The sequence below is a fragment of the Galeopterus variegatus genome, unplaced genomic scaffold (assembly GCF_000696425.1).
Source record: "Galeopterus variegatus unplaced genomic scaffold, G_variegatus-3.0.2 Scaffold627, whole genome shotgun sequence".
NCBI lineage: Eukaryota > Metazoa > Chordata > Mammalia > Dermoptera > Cynocephalidae > Galeopterus > Galeopterus variegatus.
In genome coordinates, this window is record NW_007726738.1 from 486,189 (window position 1) to 506,773 (window position 20,585).

The 20,585-nt window shown below is 34.2% G+C and overlaps 1 protein-coding gene across 4 annotated transcripts in view; it reads left to right on the forward strand.

Annotated features, from left to right (window-relative positions):
• The window catches only part of PCNX (pecanex homolog (Drosophila)), a 117,369-nt gene that overhangs the window by 50,587 nt on the left and 46,197 nt on the right, over nt 1–20,585 (forward strand). For all 4 annotated transcript variants that reach the window (XM_008570764.1, XM_008570765.1, XM_008570766.1 and 1 more), the window contains exons 9-15: nt 396–487; nt 7,233–7,342; nt 7,757–7,862; nt 9,689–9,781; nt 12,893–13,043; nt 15,268–15,409; nt 16,338–16,515. In XM_008570764.1, coding sequence (XP_008568986.1) covers nt 396–487; nt 7,233–7,342; nt 7,757–7,862; nt 9,689–9,781; nt 12,893–13,043; nt 15,268–15,409; nt 16,338–16,515 — 872 coding nt within the window. The remainder of the gene's footprint in view (nt 1–395; nt 488–7,232; nt 7,343–7,756; nt 7,863–9,688; nt 9,782–12,892; nt 13,044–15,267; nt 15,410–16,337; nt 16,516–20,585) is intronic.

A 20,585-nucleotide genomic window follows, 5' to 3' on the forward strand; every position in this document is an offset into this window, starting at 1 on the left:
GTTCTATTTACATAGACTAATATCTTCCAGTGAATACTTAACTACATCTCCAGTTCTTTTTCAGGCTTCTTCAAGCTTGATTTTCCCATACTGTTTGTTAAGTATAACATACATTCTAGAAGCATAATATTGGTATAATTTTTTTCTGCTAAAAAATGTTCATTACTTCCAAGATGAATATATTTTATCCTGTGTCAAAGATTGAGGATAGCAAAACCCTGTCATGTCAAAAATTTTTGAAAGTATAGGATGGAATAAATGAATTTTAAAAAATCAAATGTGTAGATGTTTAATTATTGTTGACATTATAACATTTTAAGTGCTTTTCAGTGAAGTTTTCATTTTTTTCATAGATGTTAATTAAATATTGATTTCTTTTTTCCTTTTCTGTCTAGCTACTACAAGCCTGCTTGCAGCACTTTACAGTTTTATCTGTAGCATTGTGGCAGTAGCCTTGCTGTATGGATTGTGCTATGGAGCGTTAAAGGTGAGCAATAAACCATAGTATGTTTTGTCTTTAAGGCTATATTTCTGTATGAAGATTGCTTTAAATTGACTAATAAGGATTTTTTTTCTCTGGAACTACTTTAGCATTAATTTCCGTTGTCTCCATATGCTGAACATTATTCTCATTTAGTTTGAATTTGAAAGCACTTTAATAATTAACCATTATTAAAATAAAATCCTTTTTCATGCAGTAATCAGACATTAATATTAGAAACAGATTACTAAAAACTAGGCTTGTCTAGGTTAGGGGTGGCCATGGTAATTACAGAATAAAAATTAATTTAAAATTTCAAGTTAAGAATTTACATAACTACTGTTTATATCAAAGTTTCTTTAAACTGAGAAGAACAAGTTCAGGGACTGCAATTTAAGATTCATGGTAGTAAAAATCAGTACATTGAAATTTAATGTCATTATTGGGTCGGAAGGATCTGGATGAACCTTATGAGCTGCCTTTTAAAAGATTATCATCATATTGAAAAGAAAAAATTAAAAATTTTTATAACAACTCTCAGCCCCTCACACATACTTCTGGGATATTTGTGTGTGTGATTATGCAAGATAATCAGAGAATGGCAGGTTAGAAAGGACTATGAAAAGTGACTCATGGCATCCTTTTTTGCTTCATTTATTAAGTAGAATTTATGGAGTACTGACTGTGTGCCAAGTACTGTGTTTAAAGCCATTTCCTGCTTTTAAGGAGCTTGTAGGTGAGCTGTTGCTTAACATGTTAACCAACACGTCCAGTACAGGGCAATGAAGGTTATGAGAACAGAGTTCTATGGGTATATAACTTAAGACTACTTTATTCAGCCAAAAAGGATTAAAGACAACTTTTCAAGGGTGTGGCTTTAGCCAAATTTTGAAAGACATACAGGAATAAGCTAGTTGAAACAAGGTATGAAGAACCATGGAGATGTAAAGAAAATGTGTTGTGCAGAGGAAAGAGCAGATAATGTGGAATGCCTAGGGCTTAGGGTACATGAGAAAAGATGGCCTTCAGTAAGGCTAGAAAGGTAACCAAGGACCAGGTTATGAAATGTCTTTTATCCTGAATGTGTTGGGCTAAAGATGGAAGCCTGTCAATGTGTTTGAGGTAGGGCAAAGAAATAATCAGAGTTGCATTTTAGAGAGATTACTTGTCTCCATTGGGAAGAAGATCGAAGTCTAAGCAAGGGGGATCAATGTAGGGAGACTATTGTGCTTTAATCTTGAAATTATGATGGATTTAACTAAAATTGGATACCATGAATACATTCGAGAATATCTGGATAAAGAGAAGAGCCAGAATAGGGTCCAGGATGATTTCTGGATAGGATCTGCCTTGAACAACTGGTTAGGTAGTGGTAGTAGTGTGCAAGATTGGAAACCCTGGAATTTGTTGAGGAAGGTGATTGTTAAGGTTTGGACATTTTGTTGATATGGGGATCCAGAGGTGCATAGTAGGTAGAGAGGTTTGAATTAGTGAAAGGTTTGAGTTAGTGAAAAACAGATTTAGAAGTCATCAACAAAGTATAGAAAAAAGACTGCTAATGTGGATTGACAAGAGAAAACAGATGAGAAAAGAACCCTGGGTGATACCAATATTTAAGTATTTAGCCAGATTTAGTATAATTTTATGTTTGAATATGCATTAAGGAAATGAATTCTACCTCTTCCTAGACTAGTTGGGAAGCTTGTGTACATTATGGGGGTTGTTTTCTGGTTTTTGGTTTTTAAAAAGATCTGAGACCTGATTGCATTTAAAAGGTGATGAGGAAAAATCTAGTAGAGGGGAGATACTTGACAGAGCTAAGCCCAGAAAAGAACTGGAGGCAATAATATCCAAATCCAGGCTTCTTCTGTACATACCACCTGTAAACCATCCTAGTTATGTGTTTTACGTGTTTTAAACATGTTTTGGAAAGTGAATCATTTTGTAAGTTGTGATCATAGAAGTTAACAAGTACAATAAGTTTTCTATCTGAGTTTGCAAAGGTCTGTTCAACTACGTTTATGTAGCAGAACAGCCACAATTGTAAAACTGCCAGCTAGAGAGTCCTGGGTCCTAAAGCAGGCAAGAAGGTGAATTTTTCTTCCTTCTTTCTGGGGCATGGCATTTACATTAGCCAATTTTAGTTTTAAATAGCACCTATTATAATGTAATATAATGTACAGGGATTTCATTATAGTAGTGTTTGTTACAGCAAAAAAGCTGAGAATTACCTAATATCTGTCATTTATGATTAAATTAATTATGGTGTAGACATACAATGGAATGCTGTAACAGCTGTGAAAAAGAATAAAACGTATTTTTATGTGCTAATGCAGAATGATTTCCAAGACAGTATTGGGTTTATTTTTTTTTTAAAGGGAGGCAATGTGCCAAAAAAATTGATGTTACCTTTGTTATTTTTTTTAAAAGCACACATGAAGGCTTTGTAGATACATAGAATAATTATGAAAGAATACACAAGAAACTGAGAACAGTGGTTACTTCTGGACAGTTAGAGTCATTAGGAGACTTTATTGCATACCTTTAGGAATAGTTTAATTTTTCTTTTTATTTATTCAGTAATATAGACTTTTATGTCTATATCACCTCTGCTTTCCTTGTGTTTACTCTTGTTTTTCCTTAATTTTTTAGCAGGATGCTTAGCTCATTAAAAGCTAAAAATTTTTCTTTAAGGCCACTTTAGTGCATCCTATTAATATGTGTACACTTCCCATATGTTTTCATATTTTTTAGAGATTTGGGTCATTATGTAATAAAGCAAAAACATTTAGACCTTGGAGGAAGTCAAGGCCCATTACAGTGAGTAAAACAAACCCACCTTTTAATCTTTTGACCTAGGTCAGCTTCCCAAAGTGGTTTTATTTTTCATAGTTCTGTTCCTTCTCCCACTTCTGAATCAGGATTTATTAAAAACTCAGAGGTGACTGAGTTTTGTTTTGCTTTTTGTTTTTCTAGTTAGTGACTCAATAGAGGTAATAGTTACTATGAATTTGTTTATACATAATCTGTAAGTTAGAGAGGTATGTTAAGGCTGCTGTAACAAAGTACAATAGACTGGGTGGCTTATAAACAACAGAAATTTATTTCTCACAGTTCTGGAGGCTGGAAGTCTGAGATTAGGGTGCTGGCATGGTTGCGTTCTGGTGAGGGCCCTCTTGTGGGTTGTAAACAGCCAACTTCTTGCATCCTCACATGGTGGAGAGAGGACTAGAGAGCTCTCTGGGATCCTTTTTATAAGGTCATTAATCCCATTCAAGAGGGCTTCACCCTCATGACTTAATCACCTCCCAAAGGCTTTACCTACTGATAACCATCATATTGGGGGTTAGAATTTCAACATATGAATCTTGGGGGCACACAAACAACCGGAGGTGTTCATGAATTGCTTTGAGTGCATGATTATTTTAAATTCTTAATCTAAATAAAATAAACAAGTCATTTTGAGATAAACTTAAGAATGCTTTTCTTTTGTCTGAGAGTGGTGATTGCTGTTATTTGTCAAATAAAGACAGGCATCTTTTGTTTTATTCCTAAATACTCATTTTGTTTTAATTGAGACAATATTTATATACAGTGAAATTCACACGTCCTAAGTACACAATTTGATTAGTTTTTATAAATATATACACCTATGTAATCTACACTCTCACCAATGTATAAAATACAGTTGACCCTTGAAAAACGTGGAAGGTAGGGTCACTGACCTCCATGCAGTCGAAAATCCACACATAACTTTTGACTCCCCCAAAACTGTTAAACTACACTTAAGTACAGCACATTTTCCTTAGGCATTAATTACACACATCAAGTACCTAACAACTAAAAGCCTACTATTAGGTGAACTATCTGTTTGGTTATGTACCTAACCAAAATTTTTCCATTATATTTATTGTAAAAGATCTGTATGTGAGTGGACCCTCACAGTTCTAACCTGTGTTGTTGAAGAATTTGCTGTAGTTCCATCTCCCCAGAAAATTCCCTTATATTTCTTTCTAACTCCCCCTATTCCCAGCTTATTTTTTACTATAGATTATGTTTGCAATTATTGAACTTAATATAAATGAAATCATACCATATGTATCTTTTGGGTCTGGCTTATTTTGCTCAGTATAATGTTTCTGAGATTTATTCACATTGTGTATATAAGTACTTTGTTCTTTTTTATTGCAATGAAGCATTCCATCTAGTTTTAAATCCCTCTTACTGTCATTGTATTGAATACATCATAGCTTATCTCTGTCTTAGAGATGGACATTTGGGTTGTTTCTAGTTTAGGGATGTTATGAATAAGGCTGCCATGAACAGTCTTTGTGCAAATATTTTTGTGGATATGTGTTTTCATTTCTTTTGGGTAAATACCTAGAAATGGAATTGCCAGTTTTCCAAAGTGGTTGTACCAGACATCATTTTTTAATTTTGACTTTTATCAAAGTTATACACATGTAGGTTTTAGAGTCAAATAGTTCTGCAAAACTTATTACCAAGAGCAGCAATCACCTACCTCTTTTTACCTTCCTCAGAATTATTACTTTCAACTGTTTCAGCTTATTCTTTTGGTATTTTTCTCTATATCTCTAACTTTTATGTCTGCTTCTTATATTTTCTTAAGTTTTAGGCATTATCCACAGACTGCTTTTTACAGAAGTTGTGGTCTTAACTTTCTCCCATACCCCCATTTCAGGCCTCCACCACACACAGGCTCCCTTGTCTCCCTCATACACCTGGTGTGCTCACCTTATTATCACTATGAAAATGCTGCCTCTACATACATTTTGTTTTCTCCTTCACTTTGCTTTCTTATGTATTTATTTTTCGTTCATTCTCAAATTCTTGGCATGTTTAACTTTTTGCTCAGTACCTTCAAACACATCAGAAGTTCTGTTTCTGACTCTGCCACTTAACTGGACAAATTACTTAAATCCTCTGTACTTTAGTTTCCTCATCTATAAATTGGGGAATAATAGTACAAATTTTCAAGGGTTATTGTAAAAAATTACTTTGGAAGTATAAAGATCTAAGAATGGGGTTCTACACATAGTGTTCAATATGATGATAAAAAGGTTTTTATTTAGCCATTAAAACAATAAAATGTCTTTCCAGCCTCAGAAATTGTAAATGAATACATTTCATTTTCTTATAAATTACACAGTTCTGAGTAATTTGTTATAAGCAACAGAAACGGACTAAAACATCATCTAAAAATTACTTGTCTTCTAGATGTTAAGACACATACGTTACTAGAGACAATGTTAGTGTTTTGAAATGTGTGTTTAAGATGTTGGGAAACAGAAATGCTGCACCTACTTTTTGATACACCTCTCTAGTACAGGGGTTAGCACATGATGGATTGGCCAGTAAATATTTTAGGCTTTATGGGCCACATAGTTTCTGTCGAAACTAGTCAGCTCTGCCTCTGCATTGTGAAAGCAGCCACAGATAATCTTTAAACAAATGACTGTGACTGTGTTTTGATAAAACTTTATTTTCAAAAACAGGCAGCAGGTTGGATTTGGCTAACAAGCTGTTGTTTACAGATCCCTCCTTTAGATGACTTTCCCCAGTATAATAAAAAAGGTTTTCCCAAGTAATCACTGTGAAGTATGATTAATTGCAGCACTGCTAAGAGGCTGGTTAAGATTTTACTAGTTCTTCCCGGCTTATACACATCTACAAAATCTTATGATTTCCATCAACATAAAGATACCAAGAAAAGACATCAGTAACATATGCATGAGGCAAAGTTGGGAGTGAATGTTTTCTAAGATCATTTTATCTCAATACATCAGACTGGCCCAGAACCTTAAAAAAAATAATAATAATAATGTGTCTATGTTGTGATGTGAAACACATTCCTAGACTATTTTTAAGTGGGGGAAAAGGGCAAGTTCTATCAAAAACTACTGTTTGGCTCCCTACTCCTACCGTTTTCCCTTCCCAAATCCCCAGAGAAAGGCGAAGGATTAGAAGGGTGTCTGCCTCACAAGACATACTTAAGAACTGTTAACTATTCCTGTTAACAGTATTATCCACTCTATGCCAGGTTTCATGCTACAGTGAACAGAGCCAGCATGATATAGCGGCAGGTTTGGTTGGCCTTGGAAGCTAGCTTTTGAATTATTTCCTTCTGGGAATATGCAGTTCATTCATACAGGAAACAGTTACTGAATGCTTGCTCAATGCTGTGGAGGATGTAATGATATAGTACATGAGCAAAGGCATCAAGAAAGTACACACCAAATGTCAGCCTTTCCTTTTGCCTAATGTGTCATATCATGTATTGCTTTTTCCTACTCCATTATAATATATAATATATAAATTTTTAATAATATTAAAAAACAATTTATAATTTTTTTATAATATATAAAAAATTTACTATGCAAAGTTATTTCATTCATGGGAAAGGAACTCATAATTTACTGTAAACAATAGCACTTAAAGTCTGAAAGAATTTATAGCAGTATGCATTAGAAGCAAATTATCCCTAGTATATGAATAGAACTTTAGTACCAAAAGAAATCTGAAGCTTAAGTACAAAAAGAAATCTGGCAGCTAGATTCTAGCTCATCAGAAAGCAATAAATCTAAATATATCTGGAATAAAATGCAACTGATAATATGGCTAAAATTTTTTGTCGAATTTCATTGTCTCTCCAAAATACTGACCATAAGAGGATAAGATGATAGATTATAAATTAGAAACATGTTGTTCTGTTAAATTGTTTTTTCAACAGGATTCTTGGGATGGCCAGCATATTCCAGTACTTTTTTCTATTTTTTGTGGTTTGTTAGTGGCAATATCCTACCATCTCAGCCGACAAAGCAGTGATCCGTCTGTACTTTTGTAAGTGAAATCAATTGTTATTGAATTAAAGAAATTTTTTAAAGTTGTCATTTCTTTCAAATAACTTCCAAGATGTCTTTTGCCCAATGCCTTTCCAAAGTAGTATTGGCCTAATCTATATTACATTTCAAAACATATTGTTAATTTTGGGTCATTCTAATTGTTGGCCAAGAATGTTTGTTAGTTTTTTCCTTCCCAAGTATTAATATTATGTTTTAATAGAAATATTTTCACTGTATGCTTATTTATGGTGTCTTAATCTTGTTAGAATTTAGCATTTGCTAATGATTAAATATACTTGGATCATTTGTTTTTCTGTCATAAACTTTACTTGCCATTTGAATTACTGGTTTTCAGATTATATGTATACGTATTTTCTGTTAATTATTTTCTCTTAATTTTTTTAATGTAAAGCTCTTTGGTGCAATCCAAGATTTTTCCAAAAACAGAAGAGAAAAATCCAGAAGACCCTCTGTCTGAAGTAAAAGATCCACTGCCTGAAAAACTTAGAAATTCTGTTGTAAGTTTAGCTTTTAAAATCACCTAAAAGACTCCAGTTTTAGACAGTTGATCATATTATGTAATGAAAGCTCTTTTGTTTTTGTTTTTGTTTTTGTTTTGGCAGCTGGCCAGTAAGAAGATGAAATGAACACTTTTAAAAAGTATTTAGTAATTGGGCCGGCCCGGTGGCGCACTGGATAGTGCGCCGCTTGGGAAGCGCGGCGGCGCTCCCGCCCGAGGGTTCGGATCACACGCACCCAAAAAAAGCTAGTAGGGAAACTTGCCAGAATTTGAACCCAGATCTGCCAAAACTCCAAAGTCAGACCATAATTGTGTCTCCCAGTGTGTAAATATCTATCAAATACTTTGTGCACATGTGTGAACATGCCAAACTTTGAATGATTTAAGTATAACCTGTATTTTAATACTTAGGACAGCATCATAAAATTAATTTCTAAATGAATATTGAAATTTATCCAGTTTCTATGTTTAGCAATTGGTGTTAATTTACCTCTCATAAGTGCTAGAAAGGTTCTACAATACCTCCTCCAGCCCTTTTATACTATTCAAGCTTTTTATTAGCCCTAATATAGTTACACTGAATAGATTTAGTTACACATTGTTGATTGCTTTTATTCCAAATTTTAACATAAAAAAATGCTCATTCCTCAAACTTGGTTTCTATGTAGAACAGTATGCTAAAGATTCATTTTTAGGTCAGGTGAAATTAAGTAATTTCATTGCTCATAAATTTTTAACCCTATTCAGGTTAGAGTAGGATCTGAAAGGTGAATATTAACATAAATTAGATTCATTTTATTGTTATTGTTGCTAAAAACTGTCCTTGTAAGTCATTTACTAGTCTTTTAGGCTGTTTTATTTCTCAAGGGCAGTCTGAAAAGTGTGTGTGTTTTCCAGGTTGAAGGAGAGAACAGTAATTTGTACTAACTTAATATACTTAAGTAAATGCAGTAATTTAAAAAAATTTCTAATTTAGTGAATTATAGTGTTGCCTGTATTCTTTTAGTAATTATTTGAAGAATGAATTCTATAGATTCATGTTTGTTTTGTGGAACAAAACATAAGATGTTCTTTTTCTCAGCTTTATTTTAGATTGTTTCCATTTGTGACTGAATTTATATAGGTGTTGAATTAGACATAATATTTACTTTCAGTGGACTTGAGCTGTTCACAGTCTCAAGATATAATTTAAACAATTTTTTTTTCTGACTTTAGCTTCATGTTAGCAGAGGATGTTTCATGTTAAGTATAGTAGAATATTCTGAATCAGGCTTGTAAGCCTAAATCTAATGGGTTAATTGATGACCAGAGATATTAAGAGATTTCTAGTTTTAATTATAATCCTGAAATAATTAAAATCTAGTTAGTAAGATAGGACATGTGCATGCAGTTTTAAAACTTCAAAAGACCAATGAAAATATAACTTATCAAAAGGGACAAATGCCTATATCCAAAGGGAAATACCCCTATAAATGATATGGAAACTTAAGTACCTTATTTCCTTTTCCCCTATTTAAAGTAGAACATACAGACCAATGGGGGAGAAATCTTCATTCTAAAAGACTTTATTGTGGTGTGTTATACAGCATGCAGAACTAGACAAATTGTTTAATTTCCTTAGTACTTCAGTGTCAAACCAAAATATGAGGAAATTGATTAAAAAAATAAGATCTATCATAGCTAATTATTATGTGTAAGAAATATCTAGAAATGCTAAAGAGTATCAATGAAAAATTATTTCTTAAACTTTGCCAGCTGAAAATAAAGGGAAGATTTAAAAAATTTTTTATGTAATTGTTTAGTAATTCTTTTTTTGTTCCACAGAGTGAGCGTTTACAGTCTGACCTAGTAGTATGCATTGTAATTGGTGTGCTGTATTTTGCTATTCATGTAAGCACAGTGTTCACAGTATTGCAGGTAAGGAATCATTTCGTTCTCTTAATTAAAAAAATAACTTTGTTTGGACTTATTTCTGATTTGGTTGTAGTGTTTGTCCACTGAAATATGTGACTTATTGTTTGGTTTTAACAGCAAATATTTATTTTCTCATGCTTTTTCTTGTCATGAATCTGGGAGTGGCTTAGCTGGATGATTCTAGTTTAGGATCTTTTATGATGCTGCATCATCTGCTGAGGTTTGTTGCTTGCAAGCCTAAGTTCCTTGCTGATACCAGAGACCTTAGTTCCTCTTCATGTGGTCTCAGCATAGGCTGCCTGAGTGTCCTTATGAAAATGGCAGTTGGTTTCCCACAGAGCAAGTGATCCTAGAGAGAGAAAGCAGAAGACAGAGGTTGCACTGTTTTATATCCTGATATCAGAAATGACATACCACCACCTTTTCTATATTCTGTTGGTCCTGATACAGTGTGGGGAGGGAACACAAAGATGTAAATACCAGGAGCAAGGATCTTGGGGACCATTTTGGAGGCTGACTACTCAAGTCACCTTCTGGCCTCCATGATTCACTTCCCTTCCACATGCAAAAACTCCTCCTACCTGCTTCCCCTACCCCAATTCTCATTCCAGTACAGCTGGAAGTCTAGAAGTTCATCATCTAAATCCAGTCCAGGCATGGGTAATCCTCCTCAGGTGTTGTTCCTTAATTACAATTCCTTAAGGACAATCCCTGTCATCTGTAGGCCAGGTAATTACCATGTTTAATGCTCTTCATTGTTTTGTGTGGATCATATTTCTGTATGGTGTCATTTTGCTTCTGCCTGAAAGATTTCCTAGTACATTCCTTGTAGTATGAATCTGCATATTTTCTCAGCTTTTGTATTTCTGAAAAAGTTCTTATTTTACTATTGGTTTATAAAATTTTAGGATGACAGCTTTTTTTCGTTTTTCTGTCAGTGCTTAAAGATGTTGCTCCACTGTCTTCTCCCTTGCATTATTTCTGACATAAAATCTGCTGTTATCCTTAGGTTTATTCCCCTGTACATAACTTGTCTTTTTTCTCTGCTGCTTGTAAGATTTTCCTTTTTATCACTGGTTTTGAGTAATTTGATTATAATGTACCACCATGTAGTTTTCTTCATGTTTTTGTGCTTAGGGTTTATTGAATCTGCAGTTTATAATTTTCATTAAATTTGGATAATTTTGGCCATCATTACTTCAGATGTTTTTTTGTCTTCTCCCCCTGCCCTTCCCACCCCATCTCACACCCACACTGCCTCATGGACTCCAGTTACATATATCCTAGGCCTTTTGAAGTTGTCCCGCAGTTGACTGATGCTCTGTTCATTTTAATTTTTTTTTTCTTTCTGTTTAATTTTGGAAGTTTTTATTGATATGTCTTCAAATTCTCTAATCTTTTCTTTTGTAATGTGTAATTTACCATTAATCCCATCTAGTGTATTTTTCATCTCAGATCTTACAATTTTCATCTTTAGAAGTTGATTTAGATCTATTTTTAAATATCTCCCATGCCTCTATTTAACTTTTTGAACATATGAAATTCAGTTATAAATGTTAATGTCCTTGTCTACTAATTCTAGCATCTTGTATCACTTATGGGTTGGTTCCGATTGATTTTTTCTTTTGCTCATTATGGGTCCCAGTTTCCCTATTCTTTATAAGCATGGTAATTTTTGATTGGATGCCAAACCATATACATTTTACCTTGCTGGGCGTTGGCCTTTTTTGTTTTTCTAGAAATATTCTTGAACTTTGTTCTGACGTACTGTGAAGTTACTTATTAATGGTTATCCTTTCAGGTCTTGCTTTTAAGATTTCTGAGGTGAGACCAGTGCCATGTTTAGTTTAGAGCAACACTCTTTTGATCATTCTGCTCATTGCCTTGTGAAACTTGAGCTTTTCCAGTCTGGCTTGTGGGAACAGGCCCTCTTCCTAGCCCTTTGTGAATATTGGACCTTCTTTTCTCTAATCCCGGCATATGGTTCTTTCCTGGCCTGCGGTAGTTTCCTCACATGCATGCACTGACTGGTATTACCCTGAATACTCAAAGGGGACCCTCTGCAGATCTCCGAAGTTCTCTCTCTGTGCAGTTTTCTTTTTGGTACACTGTTTGTCCTAGTTAACTCTAGCTGCCTTGATTTTTCCAGACATTCAGCTTCATTTTCTTAGCTCTGGGAGTACCTGGCTTTGCGTGGGTTCCCCCTCCCTGTGCCACAACCTGGAAACTCTCAGGACAGTGAGCTGGGACAGTCATAGCACTCACCTCATTTTTTCCCTTTCCTTCAGGATTCACAGTTTATTTCCTTATGTCTTGTCTGTTGCAAACCATTGGGTTATATATTTATTTTGTTTTGGTTGTTTTATATGGGAGGATAAATCCCTGTTACTACATTTGGCCAGAAGTAAAGGTTTAATTATTTAATTTTATTTAACATTTTTGCCTGTTTTTCTTCTCTTTCAATTTGAACTATTAATTCTTGAATACTTGTGAGCTGAGTAAGGACCAGTAGGTGGGTCTTCAAGGCACAAATGGAGGCTCCTTCATGTCCAAGAGGTTTCAGAGTTTCTAAAGATATAACTTTTAATTTGTATACTTGAACAGATATACTTGATTACCTCTTTTGTGAATTTGATCTTACATAAGAACTCTCTTCTAATAATATGCCAAGCAAAGGCATAAACAAAGGAGAATACTTTTTTTCTTTCATTGTGCTCTTCTCTCAGACTTACAGTTTTACTTAGTTCATGTTTTTTAGCTTTACTAGTTAAAACAATTTAATACATTGCTCTGAAAGTCACATAGAACATTCTTGGAGTAAGAAGCAGTACAACTCAGGCTACTCTCTCATACAATAGTGTGAGACACCAAAGTGGGTAGTTAACACATTTAAATATATCTATAATATATGGACAATCACTAACTTTCATGGCTGTTTTAGTCAGAAAAAAACTGCATAACATAGAAATGTTAGCTATAGACAAATGTTTAATTCTTAGATTCTAAAATTAACTTTGCTGTTCTCCATTATCAAATGGGAAATTGAACTAACAAATTAGAAGTTCTACTATGATTCTTTAAATCATTCCTAATTTTCTCAACTTTTTCTTATAGCCTGCTCTCAAGTATGTGTTGTATGCATTGGTTGGCTTTGTGGGATTTGTCACCCATTATGTGCTGCCTCAAGTTAGAAAACAGCTCCCGTGGCACTGTTTCTCTCATCCTCTGCTGAAGACAGTGGAGTATAATCAGTATGAAGTTCGAAGTAAGTATTTCACTAACACTGTTCTTTTTAATACTATGATTTTTTCCCCTTTACTATGCTGATAGATGTTTGAATTAAATAAGTATCATCAAGCAAAACTATGGCTTGTGTTTCTTGTTTGAAGCTATTAATGAATTAAATCTCTTGCATCATGCTTTAATTTCAGGTGAAGTATAAGTGTCAGTGCTGCAATGCCAACTTACCATAGAAAAAACTTCTTCCTTCTCTGAATTGTTCTTCACAGCCCTCTCATTGGTGAATGTCCTGTGTATGTTTATGAATTGTCTTTCCCTTCTCTACTCCCAATCAGTTCTCCTTGCACTATACAGACAACCCAATTCTCTTTAAGGCCTCTATTTGAAATATTTTTAATTTAAAGCGTAAGGAGGAAAGAAGGGTTTTTGTTTCTGTTTCTGCCATAGACACTATGTTCTACCAAAGAGGAGTATAAAAGGGTTGATAAAGTGAAAAGACGTTAAAACCATTTTGTAACTGCTGTTATTAGTTCAGATTGGGGTAAAGTATCAAATGACTCAAAAAACAGACAGGCCAGTCTGCTTGGCAAGCTTCTTCTTTGCTACTGTAAACACTGACTTGTTTTTCTTGTTGTGAGTAGTCAATTCTTGTTCATGGGCCCTGTGACCTATACTATACTATACTTCCACATTGTAGAGAAGTGACAAAATCTATACCTGTGTCATCCTCTATTATATACCAGTCATTAAATAAGCCAACTGTTTTCCCTCAAACTTTTTTCTTCAGTTAGTGAATTACTGTAACACTATAAAGAGAGTAATCACTTAATTGTTTGAAGGTGAATTAACTTTTTAGGAGAACTCGGGAGCCTTCAAAAGCTTTCTATACCAAACTTAACTACATTCTCAAAGAAAATTTCCTGGGCCTTTTAGTGAAATTGATTGAAGCATCATGTTGCTATAATCTTGATCACCAATTTGATCCTGAAGAGATAATTTAATTAAACAAACACTAATGTATATGTTGCAGTAAGAATACTGTAGACCTTTTGAAACATATGTACTCTTCTAATATGGGGAAATGACATGAAACTGTGTAAGAATCTGTACTGGCCCATTTCTGCACATCAGGAAGATAACTCAGAATGAGATATTTTTTTGATGGTGAGCTATTCGAATTGCTTTCATATATTAATCATAGCACAATTATCTAGTGTGTTTTAAAGATAACAGTTTTCATTAAGATAAGTCATTGATCATATTTTTTATTTTTGATCTTAACAAAACATTTAGACTAAATTTTTACAATTTTGAATCAGTATAACAGTTTTGACTTATTGAAAGTACTAGGTTATAGCAAACCTAGTACTACTGATAGCAAACCTTCCTCCTACTGATTTTAGCAACTGAAAGAAAAAATATGACTTATTAGAGAACTTCCTAAAGCCAGGTGATACTGTTTTCAGATAGCTGAAGAACCATGTTTTAAGTCCAGTATCGAAGTACTGGAAAAAATATTGGTAATGAAAATGACTCATGAAGTGTGTGGATTCACATATATCATGTTTTTGTATCTGTTCTATTATATCTTAACATCTGTATGTATGTATGCATGTATGTATATATAAGCATTTTTAAAAGATAATTTAATAGGTCATTAATTTATTTTGGTTGGAAGGGGCAGCCTAATAATCTTCAGTAACCTTTTCTCTGTTAAATTATAGGCATAAGTGAGAAAAAGTTATGATTAAAAACCTACGCTTCGGGGCCGGCCCGGTGGCGCACTGGATAAGTGCGCCGCTTGGGAAGTGCGGCGGCGCTCCCACCCGAGGGTTTGGATCCCACATACAGACCGGTTCCCGCTCACTGGCTGAGCGAGGCACGGGAGCAACGCCGAGGGTTGCGGTCCCGTTGCCGGTCCCCGGTCCGGTGCGGGGACAACACTGAGGGTTGCGATCTGTTGCCGGACACGGAAAAAGACAAAAAGACAAAAAAAAAAAAAAAACCTATGCTTCAAGAATTAAAGTTTAAAATGAAATTAATCTAAAATTAAGTCATACCTAAATTGCAAATTTGTGTCTCAGAGTTCCTAGAAGTTGACAGTTGATTAAAAGTACTGTATTTCTTACATTTTTATTTATAATATGGAGTTAAATTTAAGTTGTAAGATTTTTCTTTCTCATCATATTGCCAAACCACTTTGCGCATTAGATGACATGTGATCTTCTTGACTTATATTGCCTTGTTAGATGCAGCCACTATGATGTGGTTTGAGAAACTTCATGTGTGGCTTCTTTTTGTGGAGAAGAATATTATCTATCCATTGATTGTTCTCAATGAACTTAGTAGCAGTGCAGAGACAATTGCTAGTCCAAAAAAACTGGACACAGAGTAAGTACAGTAGTCCTTTAATCTTAAGTCTGATTATTTGGGGCTTTTATAAGCAATGTCTTGTTATTGATCAAGTATCAAATAATCATTGAGTGTCTCTTCAGTGCACAGCACTGTGAGATAAAAATTGAGGTGAAATTTTGTATTTTATTTCCCTTTTTTGAATATCTATTTCTGCTCTTGATATATTCACTACTTCAGACATCTGTCACTGAGTTTTTGAGAGGACATTTATTAAATAGGGCTAATTTTTCGTATTAGATGGCAAGTTTGGGAGATGGCTCTTTTTGTTTAGTGTGTAAGTGATGCTATATAGGTTGGTCAGTTGCCTACATGGTCATCCTGTAGGCCTACCCACTAGAGTAGGTACATGTTGTGAGCAAGTGTTAATATATGTTTAATTAAATGGCTAAATGCCATTAATGTTAAAGCAATCGAAATATTGAGAAACTAAAAAACCAGATGTCAGAATAACAGTACTGTTTATTTTTTAAACATGCTTATTTTATGTAAAAAAATAAGAATCATAATACATACTATTAAAGGGGAATATTATGCTAGTCAGTTGCTTTTAGGATGTGATTTGCTTAGCTAAGTATATCATTTTTAGAAGCATAAATTTGATCTATATATTGTAATTTTTGTAAATTAAATGGTGATTTTTCTAAAGTTAGTAGATTTTATTTATTTATTTATTTTTTTAAAAGATGACCGGTAAGGGGATCTTAACCCTTGTCTTGGTGTTGTCAACACCACGTTCACCCAGTGAGCGAACCGGCCATCCCTATGTGGGATCCGAACCCGGGGCCTTGGTGTTATCAGCACCGCACTCTCCCGAGTGAGCCATGGGCCGGCCCTAAAGTTAGTAGATTTTCTAATGTTTTCCATCTTGAGTTGATTGATGAGTTGTATTTTCTTTGTATTATAGATTAGGTGCTTTAATGATCACCATTGCTGGTTTGAAGTTGCTACGATCCTCTTTTAGCAGCCCTACATATCAGTATGTCACAGTCATCTTTACTGTGCTCTTCTTCAAATTCGACTATGAAGCTTTTTCAGAGACCATGCTGTTGGATCTCTTCTTCATGTCCATACTCTTCAGCAAGGTAATTTATTACTGAAAGGAATATCCCTGTCTGTAAAAAACTATCTCACTATGTAATTTGCTACTTAGTGAGGATTATGCTTATATTTCATTTGATTTATTACCTTTTAAATAAGTAATATCTCTCTTTAACCAACCAGTCATTTAGGAGCATATTAGAATCCCTAAACAGTGCTAGTCACTGTCATCCATATAAGATATATTCCTTGCTATAACTAGGAAGATAAGATTAAGTTATATGCAAGAATTAGAGAAACATTAATAAGTATACATTTAAAAATATATGGTCTTTCAGAAGTGGGTATGGTTTTTGAATAATTTTAGAAATAGAAGTAATAATTGAGTTTGGCTCTGTGCTACTGGATAGAAGGAGGGAGCACATTCTAGCTGTGAATAATAACCTGGTAGCTGAATGTAGACAGTGAGGCCATGTAGGAGCAATCAGAAATTAGCTTGATGTGACATTTGCAGAATACTCTGAAGTCTACAGAGTGCTTCTAAAATTCATTATCCACCCATACAGGTGTTCATAGGCCCTTTACAAATGAGATGGTAAAACCTGGATCTTCTGCCTCCCAATCCAAGGACTTTTTTTTTTTTTTTTTTTTTGCTGAACCACACTACCTTTCTAAATGAAATAGGTTGTAAAGTCAGATTATTTGTAAATTAAGTAGTGATTAGATTTGACGTTAACTCTAACCACATACAAAGGACTTAGACATGTATCATCCCATTTGGTAAGTAACAGAGCTGAAGCAAATGAACAGATACAAAACGCAATGAAAGTTCAATTTTAGGAAAGTTAGCCTGGTCAGCCTCATTTGGGATGGGTTGAGAAAGAGAGAACCTAAAGGTACGGAGAATAGTTTAGGAGATTTTGACAGTCAGATGTGACAGAGGTTTGACCTAGGGTGGAAACAGTAAAAATTTAAAAACAATCTGAACAAGGTTTTAGTAATAGTTTCACTATTGTGATTAATAGCTTCTAAAATATTTCAGTGTTACATTTGTTCAACCACTAATCTCTATGCATTTTTATCATTTATTTCCTCTAATGAGCATAGTGAGCATGGTTATTAACCAAAGGAGGAAGTCAGAAAGCTAATGAGAGAATTGTTTGAATAAAGAAGCATGTGATTTCTCACAATTTAAATATTTAGATTGAAAATTGTATTGCATTTTATTATACTGATTGGAAAAAAAATAAAAATTATACTAAAATATAAACTAAACAATCTTTGAAATATAGTTGCTACACTTAAGTCTGCATTACGTTTGATTTTTCTAATACTTTGATTTGTTAAATATTTTGGGGGGAGCATACCATTTTCCAGATCTGTTCTAAATGGTTAGGCTACATCAGTGAACAAAACAGAAAGCTCAGAAAGCTCTGCCCTTGAGGAGTTTGCATTTTATATGGTTAGTAGATAGAACTTAACAGTGATAACAAGCAAGTAATGTTCAAGAAATTTTTTTAGGTTTTATTCTAAGATGTTTCTGTAAGGTGCACCACCAATTTAATAACCTTTCAAGAAGAAATTAAATGTATGCGAAAGTGTTAATACCTACCAACCTCATACCTATGTAATTACATGTCATTTTTTCCTTCAATACCTCAGTAAAAATTTGAGTATAGTATGTTTCACATTTAGAATCTGTAGTTCTCCGAGTCACAGCTTTTAAGTAGTTCTAATGGCATCATGATGATATACATGCTTCTTCTACTTTCTGTGATCCTGATCACATTAGTACCAAAGATTGCCAGCATAATTTTGAGTCATGATAAAGAATACTGGAGTTCATTTGCATTTTGTAATTTGTTGAAGTTGTGATTTCTTTTTTAAAATGGAAGTTAAACAAGTTCTTTTGTAACTCAGCTGAAGTATTTGAAGAGATGAAATGTTTGTTGCCTGATCATAGCACTGAACCTCTTACTTCTGAGATTCTGTGATCTGTTTTGAGAGTTGGGCTTTGCACTGTCTGACATACTGAGGCAGTCTTGGACAAATGCAGCAACTCTATTTCAGCACTGAAGACATGTTCAACAATAATAACAGGTCCACATTTAAGTAAGATTGAAATACATATTGTGTTTCCATTGACAACAGTTGAGGTTATGAACAGATGCCAAGTGCGCACAACTAAATTCCTTTGCAAAGAGGCAGTGGCAGTTGTATTACAACTGCTGTCTTCAGACTCATTTTGACATTGCATTTGAAACATACTCAGTTTCCAAAGGACTGAAATTTGGGAGAAATGTGTTTTAGAATCAAATAAATATATGCATTACTTAAGATTTACAGAGATCTAGATTTTTCTTTCAAGGACCATTATTTTGCTGCTTCCTGCCTTTTTTTGTTTCACTTATGGTAGTATTAATAAGACCAATAGAAGGCATGGAAATTTCTATTTTTTTATTTTTATTGTTTGCTTTATTTTATTTTTTAACATTTATTTTTACATGTTTATGGGGTACAGTGTGTTGTTTCAATACATGCATATACTGCACAACGATTCACTTAGGGTAGACAGCATAGCTTTGTCCCACCCATTAGTCCACCACTTTTCCTCCCCACTGCCACTTCTGGTAACCATTATTCTACTCTCTACTTCTATGAGAACCACTTTTTTTTTTAGATTCCATTTTTATTTTTTAGATTCCACATGAATGATATCATGCAATATTTGTCTTTTTGTGCCTGACTGACTTCACTTAACATGATGGTTTCCAATTCCATCTATGTTGTTACAAATTAAAGGATATCATTTTTTTTTTTAATAGCTGAGTAGTATTCTATTGTGTGTGTGTGTGTGTGTGTGTGACACATGGGTTTTTTATCCATTCATCTGTTTATGGGCATTTAGGTTGATTCCATCTCTTTGCTATTGTGAATAGTGTTCTGATGAACGTGGGAGTGTACAGGTGTCTTTTTGATATATTGATTTCATTTCCTTTGGGTATATACCCAGTAGTGGGATAGATGGGTTGTAAGGTAGATCTGTTTTCAGTTCTGTGAAGAACCTACATACTGTTTTCCACAGTAGCTGTACCAATTTACACTCTCACCAGCAATGTAGGTGAGTTCCTTTTTCTCTGCATCCTTGCCAGTATGTGTTATTTTTTGTCTTGTTGATAATAGCCACTCTAACTGGAGTGAGATGATACTTCATTGTGGTTTTAATTTGCATTTCTGTGATAATTAGTGATGTTGAGCATTTTTTTTTTCATGTACTTGTTGGCCATTTTGTATGTCTTTTTTAAAGGAATGTCTGTTCAGGTCCTTCACCCATTTTAATTGGGTCGTTTGGGTTTTTTGGTGTTGAGTTGTTTAAGTTCCTATATATTCTGGACATTAGCCTCTTGTCTAATGTGTAGTTGGCAAACACTTTCTCCCAGTCTTTATGTTGTCTCTTCACTTTGTTGACAGTGTTCCTTGCTATGCAGAAGCTTTCTATGTGATGTAGTCCCATTTATGTATTTTTGCTTTAGTTGCATGTGCCTTTGTAGTCTTACTCAAAGAAGTGCTGCCCACTCCTGTTTCCTGTATACCTGTATAGCATTTCCCCTATGTTTTCTTCTAGTAGTCTCATAGTTTTGGGTCTTAAATTTAGGTCTTATCCATTTCAAGTTGATTTTTGTGTATGGTGAGAGATAGGAGTCTAGTTTCAATCTTCTGCATGGGAACATCCAGTTTTTCCAGCACCATTTGTTGAGGAGGCTGTACTTTCCCAACTTTATATTTTTGGCACTTTTGTCAAAAATCAGTTGGCTGTAAGTGCGTGGGTTTATATTGGGTATCTATATTCTATTCCATTGGTCAATTTGTCTGTTTTTATGCCAGTACCATGCTGTTTAGGTTACTGTTGTTTTATAGCATATTTTGAAATCAGGAAGTGTGATACCTTCAACTTTGTTCCTTTTGTTCAGTATATGGGGGCTTTTGTAGTTGCATACAAATTTTAAGATTGTTTATATTTCTGTGAAGAATGTCATGGGTGTTTTGAAAGGTATGACATTGAATGTGTAGATTCCTTTGGGTAATATGGGCATTTTGATGATGTTAGTTCTTC